Genomic DNA, 23,633 nt, shown 5'->3' on the forward strand with positions numbered 1-23,633 from the left:
CTGTTATTACTGACCATTGAAGTGTCAAACTCTGATGTATAGTGGGTTGTCTATCAAGTCTTTTGGACTTCCTTTGTGGTCTGTAGAAACATTAGCACTACTCCCATCCAGGGGGGATCTTCTCGGTCAAATGATCTCATTAACATACTCAACGTAATGATGCACTCACATGCAGCCTGTCCACTCTCAGATGCATTAGTCCCTTCCCCACACTCCTCCAAGATTTATATATATATATATATATATATATATCACTTAATTTACAGCAATCCAACTGCTTATCTCTGATCCATTGTGGGTGTTTTTTTTTTTTTTTTTTTTTTTTTTTAAAATTGTAAAGATCATTGCAAAGTACTTTTTCAACTAATTTGCTATAAAGCAATCAGAGTTAAATGGAGATGAAGTTCTCCAAGCAGTAAGGAAGGCCCATATTGTGCTCTATTTATTATACATTTTGCTTGAAGAGACTGAAATATATCAATCCCACTATAAGACTACACTTGGAATACATTGTTTAAATATGGAAATCACACCTTAAAAAAAAAAAAAAAAAAAAGACTGCTTCTTGAACAAGCTGCCCTCATGGATAGCACAGTTGGTAGAATCTCCATCCTCCCAACACCAGGTAAAAAAGACAGGAGTTTCCACCCCATCAATGATGTGGGGAATTTTTACAGGCCTTTTTTGAAACATGGCCAAGTTAGGTTAATCTGTCCCAGGAAAGAGTACAGTTTTTTGTCCAGAAAACCAACCACAATATGTGCAATTTACAGACGGTATATACTGAGTAATGTGGCCATAGTTACTGATGCTCCTGAAAACCATACAACTTCAAAGAGCCCAAAGATGGGCAACATGCCTGATAAGATCAGTAAGATGATTCATATGACTAAAGACTTTGAAGAATGTGGGATTGTCTGAGAGGTGAAAGTAAAATGAATGACTGTGGAATTTTCAGTTATGATTCCAAAACTAACAACCATAAATTCAACAGGGGAAGAAGTTTAGACTGGATTGTCTAAACTTCTTCCCCTGTTGATGCATGTTCTATAGGCTAGTAATCCCTCAGACATTCATTGTGCAGTTACCAACAAGAACCATTGTATGCTATAAAGTTCCTTCCAAAATAATTTTATCATAGCATTTGTGTACTTTTTTTTTTTTTTACTTTATATGATTATGACACTGTTCTCTCACCAGCATAAACTGTGTTATTAGTCTCAATTCAGTTTAGTTTTAATTCATAAATTATTTTATTTCTTTATATATTACTTTATATTTAAAATGTGTTATCAATTTTCTTAATAGTAAACCATTCTTTTAAACTGAACAGAGTTTTTTTAATACCTCAAGCATCCTAATTTTTACCAGTATTGCTGATGAATTAAAAAAAAAAGGAACTGTCAATGTTCGTGCAGATTACAAGGGTGTCTTGTGCAGAAAAAAAAGTAATAGATATACTTTTGTTACAAGTAATAAACAAATTTTAGAAATGACAACATGAATCACAAGATTTCAGACATATTTAATCATATAAATAATGTAAATACATAGAAAATTTTCCATCAACTTCAATGCATGTAATAACTGAGCATCTAGCACAAGTTTAGGGTATAAACTATTTCACAACTCAATCTTGAACTTAAAAATTATACTTAACTCAAGCTTCAATACATAACGTATTATACATGTGTTGCTAAATTGGTGGCACCTGTGGTCTAGTGTTTTAGCAGTTTTGTGAAATAAAAAAAAATAATAATAAATAAATTGTCCAGAAGATTAGATATGGAGTAATTTAACGGAAGAAGGTTCCACATTTTGTATCTATTACTTCTGTTTATGAAGTATATATTCCCTTCCAACCATACAAAAGTTCAGAAACCACTACTTGCATCACGAAAGCAGTTTTAAGTTAATTTCAAGCATTTAGCAGAAAATACAAGGCCTTAAAAAAAAAAATTGATAAATTGAAGACTATTTTGTCCTATATATATATTTCATGCCTAATCTTTAAAATGAAACAAATTACCTTTGAAAAGTACTTCTTTTAAACAAAAAGCAAGACAGCCAATTGGCATAGGTATTTCTTATTTATTGAATATTTTCATACAGGTATTTTATAAGATGTGGACCATACGTTCAGGATCAACTCAGGACTAAAAACAACTCATGTCCAATTCTGAACATTTATAGAGCTCTTTTGGGGAACAGAACAGAACAGCTGCTTGACTTTTTAAAAATAACTATTTTTAAATGGTAAAAAAAATATAAGAAAGAATAAGCAGACACACATAATAAGACACACACATAAAATGCATAATCATACTAGGCATGTTTGCTTATCCCAATTCATTTTTTTAAATTTTATTTTAATCATAGGACACTCCACTACCAAAGTCTCAGTTCCATAACAACTTTCTTAGGTTAAATGAGGAAATGCACATGTGTGTGTGAGTGTGCGTGCGCAAACACGCACGCGCACACTTCTCTCTGAAAATTGTGTGATCTGTGTTTGGTTTGTCTGTTTTCTGGAGGGGAAAACAACCATGCTAACCTTTGTCTGGGACCAGGTAAGTAGTACAACCACTCCAAACATAAAATTCATTTAAGTTATGGGCTACTTGAATAGTAGCTCATACACCCAGGTGTATTTTATCTGTAATTTGTGTTCTCTGGTTGGTTTGTCTGTTTTGCTGGATAAAACAACCAGTGTCCAGAATAAAAACCTTGCTATGCCTACCTTTTGATGGTATTATGATCAATAAGCCCATCAAAGATAAAAATTTCATACAAATTATAAACATATGAATTATTTTTAATGGCAGCAGAGCTGTTGCTCATATCAGTGTTACTTATTTTGTCCATGCACGTGTTCAATGGATTGATTTGAATGAAAAATAATTGCATGGGTTGATACATGCAGAACAACATGGGAGAATACAGCTCCTTTTGCCTGAGATAGGCTAGCTATAGCTACAATCGAAGAGGACTTTAGAAATCAGTCCAGATGGTGATGGAAATTGAACTCTGCAAATAAGTGGCAGCTGCATGTACCATACTAACTAAGCTGCTATGGACTCTAAATGAGCATCAGAAGGAACAAGATAGTCATCATTTTATTGTACAATCTTCAATTACCTTTTAAGAGAGTACTGGCAATTCTAAAATTTTATTTATTAGGGCCATTTATAAATGATAACACAGCATTTTCATTATTTTTTAATGATATAAGAAATATGTTGTTCTAAATTTATTTTAGGGAACAGTACTTCAATATAGACTAAAATATTTATTAGCAAACGTTTTTTATATAAAATTGTCAGATTTTAACCACTATGGTTGAGCTCATTTAAAGTCAGTTTAAAAAAAAATAAAGATAAATTAAATGTTTTATTAGTCCTGTACTTCATTAAAACAATGCAAATATTGATCTATTTTATATAAAACTGTTTTTTCCCATTAAACCAGCAATTATTTCAAGAGATCTCTACATAATTTCTCTACAAAAGGTTTATATTACAAAGCATTATAATAATTCATATGATGCCCAAATTAAAATTTGCAATGTGGCAATATCTACTGATATGCAAGCTGTTTTTCAAAGAAAGAAAAAAAAAAAAAAATGCAATGTATTGAACAAAGTACCTCCATACTTATCTTAGAGAGCAACAAGCTTTTGCTAGCTTACAGTTTTAAACAAGAATGAATTACATTTGATAGAATTCTGGAGGACACGCAATATATCAATATAGGAAGCTCTTGGATCCTAAAGCTCAATTAGGTGATGAGCAATTCAGATGTAGCTTCTCTCATATATTATCATAGCAAAAGTAAAGAATGTATTACTATTTTCATAAGGAATTAACAGTTTTGATTAAGTATAACAGTTTAGCTTCACAAGCACGTAGCTACAATTGAAATGGATTAAAATGGAAAAAAAAAAAAAGTAACAATAAATTAGATTTTTATATCTTCAAAGATACTGTTATTTCCCCTAGACAATCAAAAGAAGCACTGAAAAGTCAGTCTTCAAAGCTATACAACCTTCTGACATTCCAAATGAATTAATAATAATGGAATGTTCAAAGCTCATTTGACTCTATACATCTTTGTTATTTCACATCATAAACTTAAGATAGGAAAACCTGTCTACACAATAAGAGTTAATATGGTACAATTTACAAACTGACTAAATCTATAACATAATTAGATAGTGAACAAGCCACTCACATTAAGTTACAATGTATTCAGAGGTAACAAGAAAGATTTTACAACAGTAATAATCTTTAAAATATTCTAATTCTCTATTTTCTATGCTCATAACAATATACTACTCCCTGGGAGCTAACACAATTAGAATGACAACAAAGGAACTAATTACCTTTTGTCTGAAATAACAGGTTGAAATAACGAGTTATTAGAAACGTTCATCAATCTTAAAAACGACAACTTTTTCTTTGTTTTTTTACTATGTACAAAATGAAGCTCTTTAATTTAAAAAGATTTTCTCTCTTTAGAAAGATTTTACGTTTAGATCAATTTAGAATTGCACCGAGAAGTTTGCCATCTAATAAAACTGGCTAGAATCAAATAGTTTTTATTTATTTTTAGTAAAAAATACATAAGTGGTATTTTATTGTTTAAAATCTTGTGAATTTAGACGTCACTTTAGGCAGATATATATACATGCATATATCTGCCTAAATGAAATTTGTCTGCTTGTATGCTTCCATACAAGCAAATATTACACAACAGCTAGCATCCTGAGCAGCCATAAGATATTTACAGGCAATTGTTCATATTTTTGTTTGGTCCAAGAAAGCTTAGTTAATTGGATGAGAATTAAAGCATATGGTTCGGAAGCTGGCTCTCTTTACAAGGCACTTGAGAATCTATTAATTGGTTTGCTCCATCTACTCTGCGCAACAACCACTTGTTGCACCTTATTTTATTTTACTTTACTTTTTTGGTTTTAATACTAAGTTTAAAACAGTTTTTAAATATAATTCTATAGTCTTTTGACAACTTTCTGAATGAATAAGGTAACTTTATGTAAGGATCATGAAACTAGATTTTAATATTAAAACAAACCAATTGCATTAAAAAAAAAAAAAAAAAACAGCTATCCTGGAGTAGGGTGACCAGACATACCGGTTTAATATTTCTTATGGTGTTGTCACAAGAGCAGTTGAAAAGTTGAAATTGTTTTTTGTTCCCCCCCCCAAAGGGGGAACAAAAAAAAACAAAAAAACAGCTATTCACCAAACAAAACTCTGCTGAGGAACAGTATTATCAGCTCTGAATGCAGACTCTTTCACTAAACTCAGACAAAGATCACAGTTATTTAACATAACTATTATGTGAGCTGAAAGGCATGATATCTAAAATCGGGTATTGGTTACTATGAAACGCTTTAGTATAGTTTTCCCCTTTTATGAAAACCCAAAAGAGACAAAGGGTATTGGAACCTATAATACTTAGTACTATGCATGGGTTGAAGGCTGAAAGAAAGAGAAAAAAAAAAAAAAAAAACTCAGTGACATTACAAGCAGTCTATAGATTGAAAATTTTAGGAAATACATGTAGAAGTGTTTCAGAGTAGAGAAGTAGAAGGGATAAATGAGTAGAGATCAGTGGAATTACAGATGTGCTCCCATGGAGATGAGCCATTAACCTCACTGCCTATGTACAAATAGAGCATAGAAGCTTGAAAAATATTTAATATACATCACCAAAGATGAATGAACAATGCTGCAAGTATGACAGATTTCAGATTCGTATGAGTCAGTAGCTGTTTAGAAGAAAAGTAATGCTGAGAGTACAAATGAAAACCAAATTTTTTCATGCAGAGGAAGCAATATTTGTGATGTGCTTATCTACAAGTGAGATCATAAGTCAGGATGATTCCTAATACAGATCTGAGCTAGAAATCAGTCTCATGAAAGATAGGCATATCAGTAGTAGACTTTTTTTTTTTTTTGCAAGAAATAAGGCAGGGCAGGATTGAGTTTTATAAGAATTAACTAAGTTTTTCTTTGTTCCATTGGAGATTTACATGGAGATTGGCATTTAAGGAATTGGCGATGGATATTTAAGAAGTTGAGGCTGTGTAGGACAAGATTTTTCAAACTGGAAGGAAAGTAGTGTGCTATCTTCAGAAAAACTATGCAATCCAGTTACAAAGAACTGTCAAAAAATCCATAGTATGGGAGCTTGATTATAAGATCTTTATGCCACAAAGATGATTAGAGCTTTTGAAATGTTAAGAGGAACTGCTCAGGTTTCAAACTTTTATATTAAATTTGCTAAAGATGAATAACAAAAGGCAACATATCACCAATATATGCAGATGGAATCCATATGGCAATCATTGATCAGATGGAAGGCTTCATATAGCACTAGCATTGATGGACTTTTCCATTGCTTTAGGAAAAATTGAGGTAAGTACAATAGGTGATAAGTGGAAGAGAGATTTTATATTTTTTTTAGGAACTGGTTGATAGGAGCCAATTTCCATGCACAAGGAAAAACAGCAGTGTAAAAAAGGTTAGTTATTGTGGCTGGTTACATATAGAATTACACAAATTTCAGTTTGGATTTAAACTAAGTTTAAATAATAAATCACTGTTACAGCTATACCCTCCATTTTATAATAAATTTATAATTTATTATTTTAAGCAATTTACACTCTGCATGTAATAGACATAACAAAAATACTATTAAATAATGCAGCTGATTTCTAAAAACTACTTGAAAATATATTTGAGAAATTGCACAATAAAACTAGAACCCCATTAGATTGTAATGCAAAATTTGGTGAAAAAAAATAATGCCTGTGTGAAATTCCAATGGAAATGAAAATGGCATTTGACCAAGTAATTTGGCTAGTGATAAAGATATTTTACTATTTATGAAATAGTATTAGATAGATATTAGAAACTTCAGAGAAGACTTTAGTTGCATCTAAAATGAAAGTCAGACTACACAATGGTCCTCAATACTATAAAAAGGATTACATTACACACAATATTCAAAAGCCTCATTAACTGAGAGAGAGTGCAGGAAAATACCAAAAAAACTTGGGAAAAGATAAAAACAAACAGGAAAAATTAACACACCTGGACAAACTCAGAGTAACATCTCCATGACAGGTATACAAATCTTGGACAACAAACTGGACAAAACAAGGTGGTTCAACATCTACAAATAAGTTATACATGCAAAACCAGTAAAACTGACTTGGCTCAACAACTTTCATTCGCCAAGGACAAAACAAGAAAATGAGGAAAGATATACAAGGAAAATCATTTAACAAAATTGAGAATACAGCCACTCTCCGACTTACGTAAGGGTTGTGTTCCATGGAACTCTATGCAAGTCGGAATTTCCCTAAATACTTTATGCAGCACTCACAAATTTGATTGAAGCAAAAAAGAATGTTCGATGAACATGTAAATAAAATTATTTATTCAATTTTTTTTATCTCATGCACAGAAGAGTTACAAAAGTGTACAAAATTACAAAAATTTCAAAATTATAAAATTACAAAAAGAGAGAGGAAACAGGCATAACATCAGCAAATTTAACTCTGAGCATCATTGTCAGAATTAGCTCTCCAGCTGATAAGCACACCGCTGCAGAAGTTGAGAGCTGTGGAGATTTAGAAGGGGGTTTTTTCCAACACATCACAAAATTTCTCTGCAGCTGCAGAATCAACACTGGTGACTTGACTGCATGCTTTGTTTTGGAAACCAGCGCAATGCCTGAACCTATTAAACTACCCGTTGCTTGCCAAGAACTTGGTTTGGGGTTCACCGTACTTATCCTTAATATCTTCGTAAATGCTTCTTGCTTTTGCTTGAATGGCCATTGGACTCAGGGGCATTTGCTTCTGAATGTGATTTTTTATCCATATTATCAATAGCTTTTCCATCTTCAATATAGCACCTGAACGCTGTTTTGCGATCACTGTTGATCTAAATGCATTGATCCTTTTAACATGTTCTTTTATACATGCACTGTCCCTTAAAATAGTATTCACTGTTGAAACAACGAGACTTAATTCAGTTCAATAGATGACAAACTTTGTCCTGCTTCATACTTCTAAATTAATCATCTTCATTTCTAAATCAATTTTGTTTTGTTTCTTAGCACTGGTAGCACTAGCACTTTCTGTTGGTCCCTTTCCCTTCACCATTGTAATAAGTAAATAGGAATGAAGAGAAGATTCTGAAAATTTATTTTTTTAATATGATTGAAGATTTCAGTGAATGGGAACTCATTGTACCATAACGTAAAAACCCACAGAATTCCAGTTATCAGTATTATCGCAAATGCAATAAGATTGGGTTTACTACTTGTTTATAACATATTGTGCTAACAGAAAAGCCCAATAAATTGGAAAGTGCAAATGTTTTTATTGTTTTATGGTAGTGACCTCCAGAAATGAGTTTCAGAAAAATATCACAAAAAGGCATTCAAAACTGATTCTTATAACGGAACATATGATAATGATGAAAGTGTAATGCAATTTCCATCATAAAAATGACCTTTTAGAGAGATAAACAGCTTAGTTATATAGCAAAAATAACTTCCGAGATCTTGGAACAATTTGCCAAACAAAAAAAAAAAAAAAAAAAACCCACAACACAATGTGTTATGGGGTTCACATTATGATATTTTCACGATACCTCCATTTATTCCTATGGGATGCAAAATACATTTCCACGATTTTTTTAAATTTGCTGGCAAAAACTTATGTAAAGTTGAATTTCCGTAAGTTGAGTATTACATAAGCCGGGGAGTGGTTACATCAAAAACTTGATCCATGATTCGCAAAACTACCTGTAACAGATTACAAGTTTCAACAAAAATATTAAACACACCTACAAACATGGATATTGTACAAAAACAAGTCAAAGGATAAAAGTTGGAATATCTTAATAAACAAAGAAAAACTCAGCAACATGGAAAGAATATTTTCAAGAGCTATTGCACTGCTCACATTCATGAATAACCTTTCCTTTTACATCCCTGCACAAAAAAAAAAAAAAAAGCTCAACCACAAAATAGTCAACAATTGAAAAAAATCAAGACAATATAATAATAAAAATTATATCACCAGGTTAGCATTACTCAACCTTGAGGGGGTCCAAGAGTACAATTTATAAAAAGACTGCAACATATACAATTTGAGAACTGAAATCCCAATTCACAAAAATTGGAGACAAGATGGAATTATATGAATTACTAGACATAACAGGTGTAAAAGAGAGAAGGTCCATGGTCCTAGCAAGGTCTCAAGTAAGCCTGATGATTTACTTCAGTTCCACCTAGCAGTGAACAGTATGCTTAGTGAGAGCTATACAGGGTTAAATGCATAAGTGTCCTGCACTACTTTCTTTAAATTTTTTTAAAATTCTTTTAAATAATATATTAAAGAGCTATGAACAATATATTTGCTGCAGGCAATGTAATCTTTTTCAGCTATGAATGTCGATTTGTTTTAGAAGAATCACTTATATTTAAAATTATGCTGAAGTGACAACAGAACCATCTGTTGTCACTTGAGCCAAGGATAAAGCTGACCTGCTAGCATGCCATTTTTTATCTTCCAACTCGTGTATCAATGATCTTGGTAAAAGATCTCCTTTCATTCCCAACACGCTCCACTCAACACCTCCTATGGCCTTCCGTCAAAAGCTGTGCTCCTGAACTTACTCCTGTTCTTTGCCACCTTTTTTCACTTTCTTATTCCAAAGGTGATTCCAAACACAAACAGTTGCTCTTGACATCTCAAAGGCTTTCGATCGTGTTTGGCATAAAGGTCTTCTAAACAAGTTTCCATCTTATGGTTTGCCAAATGTTTTTTGTAATTGGTTATACAGTTTTCTTTCTGCTTGCTCACTGAGGGTGATGGTAGATGGCTCTCTGTCTTCTAACTTCTCCACTAATGCTGGTGCCCCCCAAGGTTCAGTTCTTTCCCCCACTCTTTTCCTCTTGTATATTAATGACCTTCTTCGATTGATTGGAAATCCTATCCATAGTTTTGCTGATGATAGCACATTGCATTCCACTTTCCAGTTCGAGAAAATTTGCCCTGCTCAATCAACTTCAACTTCTCGAATATCCGCTACCAATTCTTTAAATGCCGATCTCCAGGTAATTCTCCAGTGGGGCAAAGACAACTTAGTTGATTTCAATCCTTCTAAAACTCAGTCTTGTCTTATATCTCGCAAAAAGGATTCTTCTGCTCCTATGCTTATCTTTGGTGACACTACGATTTCTAAGCAAGTCGATATATCTCTTTTGGGGATTACCCTGACTTCTAATCTCTTGGCACTAGCACATAAATATTGCTTCCTCTGCATCTAAAAAAAAAAAAAAAACTTGGTTTTCTCTTTTGCTCTCAGCGTTACTTTTCTTCCAAACAGCTGTTCACTCTGTACAAATCGCAAATCTGCCCTACCATGGAATATTGTTCCCACATCTGGGGTGGTGCCCAAAAACCTCTCTCTCTCAGGCTTCTAGATTCCATCCAAAAGAAGGCAGTTAGGTTAATTAATGACTCATTTCTAACAGAGATTCTACCTCTGTCTCATAGATGTATTGTTTCTGCTGCATGCCTTTTCTACAGATACTTCCATGGGCTCTGTTCTTCTGAATTGGCTTCTATAATTCCCACTCTGTCTTTCAAAACAGTCCGAATGCATGCCACCACCAGCCAACATCCATTTACTGTAACTTTTCATCTTCCTCGTTTATTCATTCAACTGCCGTTTTCTGATACAACCTTCTTTCATACGTATTTCCTGAAAATTACGGTCTACAGAAGTTCAAGTCTAATGTCAACAAATATCTTCTTTCATCTTCTTAACCCCCAACCCAAGCATGGTACTAAGTGCTATAGTTTCTAATACCTCTCGTGTTTGGGGTGTTCATAAAAAAAAAAAAAAAAGAATTCTCTAATTTGTATTTTGCACCAACAGAGAAATATTTATAAAATTGGTGCCAAGGTTATATCTGCCTACAAAATGGAATAAATAATAAATTAATTACCAAGAGGAAATATTACCACATATAGAAAAGAAAATATGAATTTTCTTGTATTTTTTAAAACAAATTTTATCGACAATTTTTTAGGAAAACCTGACAACCCTACTTGGAACAAACAAATAACTAAAAACAGCAAAAATCAGGATCTAAACACAGAAACAGGACCTATTTCAAAGCACAGAACTATTAAAAATCTTATCAAGAGAAGCAAAACTAACAATTTATAAACAAACTGTGCTGTATAGCAGCACGACCTCAAGTACACCAAGACATTGAAAGCTTGAAAACAAAATAGAATAATGGGGTTAACAACAAACAGAATAGTAAACCAAAAGAATAGAAAATAAAATCAAACATCATAACAATAATGAAAGCAAATAAGAAAGATAATAAGAAGAATGCAGGAAGAAAAAAAGAGCAAATAAAGCCCTAGATTGATTAACAATATCCAAAAAGATCAACATATTTAAAACAACAAATGGACATAAATGCCTAACGGCATGATGACGAAGAAAGAATGTATGAATGCACTCAAAATATGATGAACTACTATGTAATTTACTAGAAAGTGGTATACAGTGGATAGAGGAAGTAGTTCTAAGGAATACAGAAGGAGTATGCTAAGAACACTAGCAACAACATGATGGAAATATTGAGTATTCACTTTTTGATCACTATAAAAAAAAAGTAATAAAACAATAAGAAAAGAGAATTTTTTAAATTACACTACTAAAAATTGACGCTTTACCCAATGAAATAATTTAAAAATTACAAGAGTTACCTCAATCTCTTCATAGGGTGACTTCTATACACAACTCTCCTAAAGTGACTTATTTAAACATGATTAGAAAATGATTTAAAATACATAAAACTTTGTTAAAATTCCATTAAATGTGTTCAATCCTCTATGATTGTCAGGATGACATACCGGATGGGACTAGTCACGCAAACAAGGTTCTCATGATTTACGGTTTCCATCGTTGTATATTGAGAACACCGGGAATGATAAATGGGTGATGAATCTTTCATCGTACGAATTATCTGTACATCAGATAGCACTTTTAGGTAAAGGGTTAAATTACAATTTATCCCCAGGCATACTTCCAAGGAAGTAAGTAGTGGTTGAATTAGAATATTGTCTTAAACGCGTACACCACAAGGGTGTATTAAGGTTGAGGAAATTACAGGAGAAAAAAAGACCTATTAATTCAAAAGGTGGACTGTAGTGGTGTTAAAACAGACTACACAAATAAACTGAATGATATCATATCAGACAATACTACCCATCAAGAAGTCGATATTACAGTATTCAAAGATCTTGTCAAACAATAACAAATCCCTTACTGACTACAGGAAAAGAGACTATATTTCCATGGCGCAATTAAAGTCTTAAGGCAAGGACAAATAATATACCCATATTATTTGGACAAATTAAATTACACGAGGGCCATCCCATCAGACCTATTGTCAGCCAAAAAGAACAAATTTGTCACAAGACCCTGCACTTGGTGGACCACTGACCTTATTAACAAGAGAAAGGAAGTACACACAGCAAGAAAGAACTACCAGAGACATCAGGACTGCTCCCTACTAAGGTTGCCAGGCTTCATGCAATATACATAAACAAGAAATATGACTATACAAAAGCTATAGTAAATAGGAAAATGACAACTTGGGCCAATTTTGTAAAAGAGACAGGCAACACAGACCTCTGGGAAATCCTTTAACTAAGAATAAAATCACCACTCCTGACTTCCTCAGAAGTGTCAATGGAAGATGGAGAAACAACTGGATGGCACGATACGGTGAACACCATACTGAACAAACTCTTCCCTACCAATGATCCTTCACAAGGTCTCCCAGAGCATACTCACATCAGGCAAGAGAACCATGACCTCCATACAGCCATTTGCACACCACAAGTTGGAAGCAGTGGTGAAAAATGTTAACCTTAAAAAGTGTCCAGGCATGGACCTATTGGAGTATATATTTATAATCAGATTCCAGAGCCTAAGACCACCCATCCTACTATTAGTGTTCAATAAATGCCTGAACTGTTCACAGTTCTTAAAAGTTTGGAAGGTTGCTCTTCTCAGGCTGATTCCAAAACCTAACAAGCCTCCGTCGGATCCTAGGTCATATAGACTGATTGCCCTCCTTACCAATATGGGTAAAATTATGGCGTGCCTTATTCCGCTACGAGTTACCCACTTATTCCAAGAATAATAACAGAAAGCACCCTCAGTACGGATTTACCCCAAGTAGGTCCTGTGAGGAGACCTTCACTGACCTTGTCCTTCACCTGGAGACCTCCAATGCCAAATATGAGCTTGCAATTTTCATTGACTTTGAGGGGGCCTTTGACAAGGTGTGGTGGGAGAGTGCATTGGCAAGACTTTGCTCCGCCAACTGCCCCACTGCACTATATTGGCTCATCAGAAACTATTTTGCAGACAGATTTGTGATTGTAAAAAGTAAACATCAGCATGTACAGAGGACCATCTCCAGGGGCTGCCCCCAAGACTCTGTCCTGGGACCCCTGGTCTGGAACATGGTTCTCCATGATTCGTTTTCCAACTCTTTTGATTACACCAGGATAACTGCATTTGCAGATGACCTCACCATCACTGTATCTGAATACTGCCGGTCAGTATTAAAATTTAGAGCACAAGTCCTACAAAACTTAGAGATGAGTGAAAATTAATAAGCTGCAAATCAACCCAGCGAAATCAAACATGATAATCTTTAAAATTAAGCTCGCTCTCAGAAGGCCCCCTAGATCAAGATCTCCAGAATGCAACCGCCTCTGGTAACCCAAAGTAAGATTCTGGGGGTCACCATTGACACACAGCCTCTCTTTCTACCAACATGTGCAACATCTTGGCCAGAAAATAGAGAAATTTACAGCAGATATCAGAATCTAAGTATGACTGGGGACTCTAAGAAAACATTAACACTTTATTGCAAAGCAGTTTTTTTTACCTATTGCTACCTATACAGCAGGAGCATGGTTTCATAGAGCCACCAACTCAAAAATCAAAGAGAAACTGAATTCAATCCAGCGAAGCATCATCCTGGTAACCCATCGACTATGTAGAATGGTCTCCACAGCAGCCAGTCAAGTCATAGCAGGAATGCTCCCACTTGACCTCTCTTACATATCGTGGTGCCTCTGTTTCACACTTCAAAAATGCATTCTAACACAAATCCAACACAATATATAGAGCTCTCTAGAAAAAGACGCAAAGAAGGAAAAAAAAAAAAAAACACTGTTTCAAAAAACAGTCAACATATGGCACTCCAGGTGGGACACATCGCCCCAGGGATGTCTGATCATTCATGGATTAAGAGGACTGAACACATTTAATTGAATTTTAATGAAGTTATGTATTTTAAATAATTTTCAAATAATGTTTAAATAAGTTGCTTTAGAAGAGTTGTGTATAGAAGTCACCCTATGAAGATTGTTATGTTAGTTTGTTATTTGGTTTTTAGGAGCATTAGCAACTAAGGCCATATTGCTCCGGGATATGCGGTGGTCATTCCTTGACCTTTCCGCATACTCCGTATTTGGTGGTGACGGGCTCGAACCCCGGTCTAATCAAGAAGCATGTGCTACGCACTGCTTCTCCTTCCCACCTGGCTACGGAGGCGCCCCTATGAAGAGATTGAGGTAACTCTTGCAATTTTAAAATTTCATTAAAACATAGGATATATTGGGCCTTTGTTGCCTTAGATTTATGCCAATGAAATAATGAAAACAATTGCAAATTTTATTGTCAAACTACTGACAAAAAACAGAGACAAAAACAAAAGTAATATCATAAAAAGTTACTGATTTTCATTGATAAAACACATAATAGAAGCTTCTTTTGTGCTAATTTTTTTTTTTTTTTAAATCTGGCCACTCTACTTTGGAAGCTAATATATCAATATTGGAAAAAAAAAAAAAAAATCTTTTGAGTAGTCATGTCCTTCTATTATACATTTAATTTTTAGACATTTTTTAAAAGAAAATTTAAATTTTACTTAAAAATACAGAACTGGTAGACTACAGATTGCATTAGCAGTAATTTGGCAGGAAAATGTTTCATTATCAAGTATATACAGGAATTTTAAAAACTGTTGCTTTCTTTGCCAAAATGAATGACCGAAGTTTACTACTATTAGTATAATCCATATGGTCAATGTGACTTACATACAAATCAATCAACTATCATATTTAATTACCAATGATCACTTCATTTCATCCAACTGCTGCTTCAGACTTTTATGAGATGCATTTAAAGTGTATTTGAGCTGTACTGTACATATTACTTGACGTTAACATTATCGTGGATATATCTGTTCTTTAGCTACTACTAAGTGTCAGATGTTAAGTTCCATTCTGAAGAGGAAGTTTTGCAAAAGGAGCAAGATTTCAATCAAATGTGCAAAATTTCATTCCACGAAGAACTAGAAGGCAAGTTTTAACACTTGCGTCCTTGGCATTTATAAGCATAACTTGCAGTAGTAAATATTTATATCAAAAGGTTTTGCATTTTTGTTTCTAATCAGAAAATTATAACCAGTGGGTAATATACAATAATGAAGTTTTACATGCACTCATTTATGATGTAAAACAATGATTAAAAAGAAAACAATTAAAAATATTGCATTAATTACAAGTATACTCATAAAATAAACAAAATAAGTCAGTGGAAATACTGTAAAGTAACAGAAAAACTATATTACTAGTATACAATAATCCACAAGTTCTTCAGTGCTCATGTCATCATGGTTGATACCTTGAACAAACGTTTAAGGAAGCAATTCTTTAAACATTAAAAAAAAAACATTTCCTTTAAGATATATATTATGAAAATTATCTAGTGATCCTAATGAATGGAACTCAGTGCCAAAGACTATATACTCCCCACCCTGTAAAAATGAATGCCCCTTTTGAAAGGGGCATTCACTGAAAGGGATAACTACTTGTCAGTAGTTATCCTTTTCAATACATCTTACTTTAATACATTGTGCTTAATGTATGCTAGTGCAGTAATCAGATTTATTACACTAGCATAATTTCATTTAGATTTTAACATCTGAATCTGTAGAGAGAGCAAGAAGAGTAAGAACAATTCAGTATTAGCTCTATATATATATATATATATATATATATATGTGCATTTACAGCCATATCAGTCACCTGGAAGAGACCTCCTCAACCAATCAAACCAAAGATAAGGATGGGGCATACTGATGACATCCTCCTCGTGTGGAACCATAGCAAAGGCCATCTCTCCAACAGTCTACTGAAGCCTCAACAACTTCAACCACAAAAATCAGATTTTGAAATGGGAATGGAAGAAAACAACCAGTCACCATTTCTGGACACACTTCTCACCAGAAACTCAGATGAAATGAACAAGATGTATACAGAAAGCACAGACACAGAATGCATCCTGTGTCTGTGAACTTTCTGTATACTGTATTCAGTTTTTTGGTACGAGGATTTGAAGTTCTGTATACAGAATTCCAAATCCTTGCACCACTTCCCAACCAAGACAGCTACATCAAGACACGTCAATGGAGAATTAATAATTTACAGCCAACCTGAATATCCCCAAGAGTAAATCACAAACAAAGGCAATAGCCACAAAGAACCAATGCCCTTCAGTTCTCATAGATTGGATTATCGGCAAAATTATCAACACTTTTAGAAATCCTCTGGAGAAGAAAGATAAACCAAAAGACCAGCTCATCATCCTGGCAATTGGCAGCAAAAACCTACAGCATTCCCACATCCTATGCTAGCATCCAGTCCTTGAAATAGGAAGCTCTCCGGGAAATGACATCAACCATCCAACCCCACAGGGCCAGTATACTATATCCAATGTACCTGTTTACAATATGCTTTTGTGACCAACTCAAATTGGTCTTCTGAGTTGGTCACGAAAGTATAGTGCAAGCTGTTTCTTTATTCTTGTTAACACTTGCCCTGTTTATCTTCAGAAACTGATTATTTTGTTAAAACTGCTTGAAATGCTCTGTCGGTGTAGTTAAATCTCTGAGCAAGACAAAAATTAGGTTTGTTTGCAGTTCATTGAATACTGTTTGTCCTGAATTAGATCTGTCTGTCTCTGAAATGTCAAGAGGTTCGGGGGGGGGGGGAATCCTTCCAACTCTTACCGATTAATTCACTTCAGCTAAAAGATTACTGGGTGTGTCTCAAAGCAATGCTATCTTCTTATTATGATCACTCTGCATTCAGTTCTAATTTGGGTTGCCAATGCAGATAAGGGTATTTGTCACTTTTTTGTCAAAATGGTTTTCAGTGATTAGATCTTGTTAGTTAGCTAATTATTGACACAATATTTCATAATCTTTACACTTCACAATCTTTTTAATTTAACTTACCCCTTCTATAATTATTGATATGATTCAATTCTTGGTTGTGTCGTTAGCTTTTGCAATTCTGATAAGTTATTGTTAATGTGCGATTTTAATTTTGCACAATGTGTGTCATACATTGACAATTTTATTCAAGAAGCCATACTTAATTTACCGAAGCATCCCTTCCCTTTGATAACCAGCTTGTTAGACAGAATCTTCTCTGACTACCTTGTTCATGATCTTGCTTGTTCCACATCAATAATGGTTTAAAGTGAAATATGTAAATACATTGGCTGTGTTAGAGTAACTAAGCGTAAGAACAGGTGCACTGTATACAAATGCTACGAGTATAGTAAATAAATTTGATGAATTTGAAGTGCTGGTTAAGGCATCCAAGGCGGATGTTGTTGGAATATCAGAGATTTGCTGTCACAGATATAAGGAATGCAGAAGTGAAATTTGGGGAGTACAATGTGTACAGACAGGATAGGAAGGAAGGGGCAGTTATGCTTTTATTTAAGAAACACAAAATCTAAGGAAGTGTATCCAGCTGACATAGATGGACAGTATAATGTTGAGTCAGTTTGGTGTGACATTAGCGCTGGGAAAGCAAAAATGAGGGTAGGAGTTTGTTATAGGCCTAATGACTCTGATGAGTACAATGAACAATTATAGAGAGAAATTGAGGGGGCCAGTAAACCAGCACATCTTATAATGGGTGGTTTTAACTTCCTAGATATAGACTGGAACATGTGGGTTAGTCACTTGCACACTAGCAAGGCTTTTGTGGATTTACTGGATGATTGTTTTCTACAGCAGAATGTTAGAGAGGCAACAGGAGGGAGTAACACTCTTGATCTGATATCAGCAGTGATTATTCATGCAGTAAGAATTTACAGATAAAGGAACCACTAGATGGCAGTGAACACGTGTACTCACGTGAGATTTACTTAAAGATGTAACTACCATCATGGGTAAAGGGAAGGGTTTTTGCTTTCGTAAAGGCGACTACAGTGGTCTCAGATTTTTTAGGTTCTATACAGTGGGACCAACTGATGATGTTACCAACAGCCAATTCTAAATGGGAAGCATTCAAGGAAGTAATTTTGGAAGCTACTAGGCTTTTGGTTCCAAATAAGAAATGCTGTTCTAGGTTTATGTGCAAATGGATGTCAGATGAACTAATGAGACTTATCAGAGAAGTAAAAAAAAAAAAAAAAAAAATTCACGGGATGCACATAAATTGTCAGGTGACAGAATCCTATGGTAGATACAAATTAGTCTGTAATCAGGTCACAAAGAAATTAGGCAAGCGAAGGCATATTATGAGATCCTTTGGCAAAAGGATGCAAAGAAAAACAGCAAAGACTTCTTTACTTATATAAGCTCTAAAAGGAAGGGGATGAATCAGATTGGTCCAGTTGATATCAATGGTTTGACTGTAGATCATTCTCAGATAGCTGCAAAACTGAGGATTTTGCATCTACATTCACACGAGGAGTTATTCAAGGAGAGGGCCAGATGTTTATCAAACTCTAATAGAGAGTTAATTGATTTTGTAATAACTGACAGCAAAGTAGAGAATAAATTGTTTAAGTTAAACATAAGAAAGGCCCCTGTGGTAGACAGGATCTATCCAGTTATATTAAAGGAGGTGGCAAATGAAGTAAGCAAACCCTTAGCCATAATTATGAGAGCATCTTTGGACTTGGGGAAGTCCTCACAGACTGGAGATGTGGAAATGTATCTCCAATTCACAAAAGCAATTCAAAGGGTGACAAGTAATTACAGATCTGTTAGTTTGACTACTGTTTCAGGGAAAATAATGGAATCACTGTTAAATAAGCATTTCTGGATCATCTAGACAAGAGAGCAGTAATAATTCAGACACAGCATGGAATTGTTAAGGGGAAGTCTTGTCTGACCAATTTGACTGGATACCATGATGTGGTCACAAAGGAACTGGATGCAAAAAATAATTTTGATATTATATACTTGGATTTCGGGAAAGCTTTGATACTGTTGCATATGGAAGACTAGTGTACAAATTGGAGCAGTATTGCATTAAGGGTAAGTTGCTGCAATGGATAAAAGGATGGTTGAGTGGGAGAAGGCAGAGAGTGGTAATCAATGGGTACTGCTCTACATGGACTAATGTTATTAGTGGTGTCCCTCAGGGTTCAGTGTTGGGTCCATTGTTGTTTTGTATATTTATCAACGATATTGATGAAGGTATATCAAGCTTAATGTCAAAGATTGCAGATGATACAAATGTTGGCAGGGTTGTTAATAACAGTAAAGACAGTATTCACAAAAATTACACACGTACACCAACCGTTGCTGAAATAATTTACTTCATCAGATCTCCTGGGACGAAGCTGTCATTGTCGACCATGCACATAGATTATGGGACCGCAAGTGGCTTGAGAGCTTGCGGATTTGTTCTTCTGAGAATAATACCATTAACAGAGACAGGGGAATTCTTATTCATCCCCTCTTTGAGGCAGTGATTCTCGGACGGGATGATCGGTTCTGCCTGGCATGCTCCCAAGCCATTTCCGGTTCAAGTGCGCATGAAGAGAATACTGCCCATGCTCCAGTGCAACCACGTGCTGAGAGCCGTGAGTCTGCTATTATTTAAGGCTGTGTTGTACCATAAAAATCTTACTGTTGAGAAAGGAGGCGGATGCCTCTGAAAGCTTCGGTATTTTAGTGGTTTTAGTCTCATTATTTTATCACTTTTATTTTCTCATAAATTCTTATATATTTTTTTATATTTATTGTATATAGATTTTATTTTAATTCTACATTAATTTAAAGAAAAGTTTTGTTATTTTATTAGTTCTATGTATATTTTACAGTATTAAAGTAAATTAAAAGTAAATTATTTCAGCAACAGTTGGTGTACGTGTGTAATTTTTGTGAATATGAATTTTCCCAACCCCAGAGGCCTATTTGAAGAAAAAAAGTAAAGACAGTATGATGCTGCAACAGCATCTGGAAAAGTTGGGCAGATTGGTTGAGAAGTGGCAACTGAAGTTTAACATTGACAAATACAAAGTACTGCATATGGGTAGCAGTAACCCCAGAGAAATGTACCAACTGGGTGGTGTTACACTCAGGGTAGTGCAGAATAAAAGAGACCTGGGGTTACAGATATGAAGTTTTCTGAGCAGTGCAGACAGGCTGCTAGAGTAGGTTATGGAGTCTTGTCAATGATATACAGGAATTTTGCGAGCAGGGATAAGGAGGTGATTATCCCCTTGTATAAGGCAATGGTCAGGCCACACCTTGAGTACTGTGTACAGGTCTGGAAGCCTCATTTTAGGAAGGCTGTAGAGTTGTTAGAATGAGTACAGAGAAGAGCAACAAAATTGGTGAGGGGGAATAAAGTAATGCTCTTACAAAGAAAGGCTTAAGTTCTGCATATTGCAGCTTCTGGAGGCAGCTGCCTCACAGCTGATCGAGGTGTATAAGGCCTTGAACAGATTGAGCAGGCGCAATGCTGATGGGATTCTTCCTCTTGCTCAGATTACAAACTTGAGGAGGCATAGATACAAACCTTAGAGGGGAACAGGTACCCTGTGTGTTATCAGACACTCAGTCTAAAACACTGATGGATCCAATATCTTTCAGGTGATTTACAGAAGTTTTAGAAGTCCGGTTGGCCTGCCTCCCTAAAATCCACTCATGCACACCTTCTCGATGGTAAGCCCTGTTAAATCACTTAGATGGCAATGAATGTGTAGAGTGGTTCTTTGTAAGATGCCTGGTCAGCGTGAAGAGGAAAAGCCCAAACCCTCCAGCATATGACAGCACGACAAAACAAATGGCCTTCAGTCCCCAGCAGCTTTCACTCTCCCCCCCCCTCTTACGGCAGCGAGAGGATCAGAGTAGAAGCAGAGGCTGCTAAGAATCTCTGGGTATGACCAGGCTGCCATGCATGGAAACTGAACTTGGCCTTTTACAACGTAAGATCACTCATCGGTGAAGACAGGATATTAGAGCTGGAAAGGGAATTAGAAAATGTGAATTGGCATATCATCAGTTTGGCTGAAACAAGAAGAAATGAATCACTTATAAGTTTATCGAGTGGAAATCTGCTGTACACCAATGGAAACAGTGAAAGGAGTGAAGGTGGAGTTGGGTTTCTAGTCCATAAAGATTTAGAAAACAACATTTTGGAATTCAAAAGTACATCACCAAGGGTGTCAAGACTAATACTCAAGATTTCTAAGAGGTACAAGCTAAAGGTTATAATGATTTATGCACTAACATCAAGCCATGATGATGAAGAGGTTGAAAGAAATGTACACCAAAATTGAGTCTTCTAGATGAGCAGAAAACCCACTACACTATTATTATGGGGAACTTCAATGCTAAGGTTGGACAAAGGCAAAACAGTGCAGAAAGGGGAACTATAGGAAATTTTGGAATTGGTGAAAGAAATGAAAGAGGCAAAAGACTAATACTCAAGATTTCTAAGAGGCACAAGCTAAAGGTTATAATGATTTATGCACTAACATCAAGCCATGATGATGAAGAGGTTGAAAGAAATGTACACCAAAATTGAGTCTTCTAGATGAGCAGAAAACCCACTACACTATTATTATGGGGAACTTCAATGCTAAGGTTGGACAAAGGCAAAACAGTGCAGAAAGGGGAACTATAGGAAATTTTGGAATTGGTGAAAGAAATGAAAGAGGCAAAAGATTTGTGGAATTTGCAGAATCTCAAGGATTGTCAGTAATGAACACTTTTTTCAAGAAAAGGGTGAACAGAAAGTGGACATGGAAGAGTCCAAATGGATTAACAACTAATGAAATCGACTTCATCCTCACTAACAGAAGATATATTGTGAATGATGTTACCGTCCTGAATAAGGTAAATGTTGGAAGTGATCACAGAATGGTAAGATGTACACTTGATATAGATGTAGGAAAGGAAAGGAAAAAACTGACTCGAGTAAATAATACAAAAGGTCTTTGAGATAACAGAAGAGGAGAAAAAACCGCATGTACTGGAACTTAAGAACAAGTTTGAACTTCTGCAGACTGCTCAGGACCACGATATCGACGAGGAATATTACAACATTCTGAAAGTGATAAAGCCCAAGAAACCTATAGGGAAAAAGAAATCCAAAGAAGAAAAAATTAGTCAAGAAACACTTATGATGGCGAAAAATGAAGAGCAAGATAAACACTGACAAGGAGAAAATTGAGTATAGTGAGTTATGCAAAGCCATTAGAAAGAGACTCAAAGAGGACATAAGAAGATTTAAAACACAAGAAAAGTAGAACAGGTATTAAGGGAAAAAGAATTTAAATCAACAGCCATGAGCAGTAATACAGAAAGACAAATGATACCGAAACTGAAGAATAGCAATGGTGTACTTATAAACAGCAGAGAAGGCATAATTCAAATAGCAGAAGACTACTACAGAGAATTATACAAGGAGCGAGGGAATGATGTCAGCAGTGGGGAAGATGGATTGCAAATTAGCAACACACACAACATACCCGATATTCTTCCTGATGAGGTAGAACATGCATTGAAGAAAATGAAGAATCAGAAATCAGAAATTTGCCTTTAGCCAGCGGGTGGTTGGTTGGTGGAACAGACTTCCATCCCTTGTGGTGGAGGTTGATAGCCTAAATAAGTTTAAGGCTCAGCTGGACAGGTATTTGGAACCAACAGAGGGGTGAAGTGGAAGTGGGTTTTTTTTTTTTTTTTTTTTTTTTTTGGCTGATGCTGCATAAGCTTGCTTTCTTGCATCAAATGCCTCTACTAATGCTAAAATGCTAATGCTAAAATGCTAATGCTAAGCCCCGGGGAAGATGAAGTTACTGTAGAGTTGTTAAAATTGGGAGGAAGAGACATAACACAAACTGGCAAGGCTCTTCACAAAGTGCATTAGAAAAGGTGTTACAACTAAGCAGTGGAATAATGCAATCATAGTTTTGCTGCATAAGAAAGGAGATAAATTGGAAATTATAGACCAATTAGCTTGTTATCCCACATCTACAAGTTGTTCACAAGGGACATTACTAACACATTAGAAAGAATACTTGATGAGAATCAACCGAAAGAGCAAGCTGGCTTTAGGATATGATTCTCAACTATGGATCACCTTCACATAATATCACAGCTAATGGAGAAAGCAAACGAATATAAAACACCATTATGCCTGGCATTTGTGG

At 35.1% G+C, this 23,633-nt stretch overlaps 1 protein-coding gene across 1 annotated transcript in view; it reads left to right on the top strand.

The window, feature by feature from the left end:
• The window catches only part of LOC150077675 (uncharacterized), a 60,956-nt gene extending 44,442 nt beyond the window's left edge, over positions 1-16,514 (top strand). Inside the window, exon 2 of the mRNA XM_090385201.1 lies at positions 16,234-16,514. Coding sequence (XP_090241327.1) covers positions 16,234-16,514 — 281 coding nt within the window. The remainder of the gene's footprint in view (positions 1-16,233) is intronic.
• The last annotated feature ends 7,119 nt before the right edge of the window (positions 16,515-23,633 follow it).

This window comes from Mastigoproctus giganteus, chromosome 11 (assembly GCF_048544385.1).
Source record: "Mastigoproctus giganteus isolate SK-2022 chromosome 11, ASM4854438v1, whole genome shotgun sequence".
In the NCBI taxonomy this organism is placed as follows: Eukaryota; Metazoa; Arthropoda; class Arachnida; order Uropygi; family Thelyphonidae; genus Mastigoproctus; species Mastigoproctus giganteus.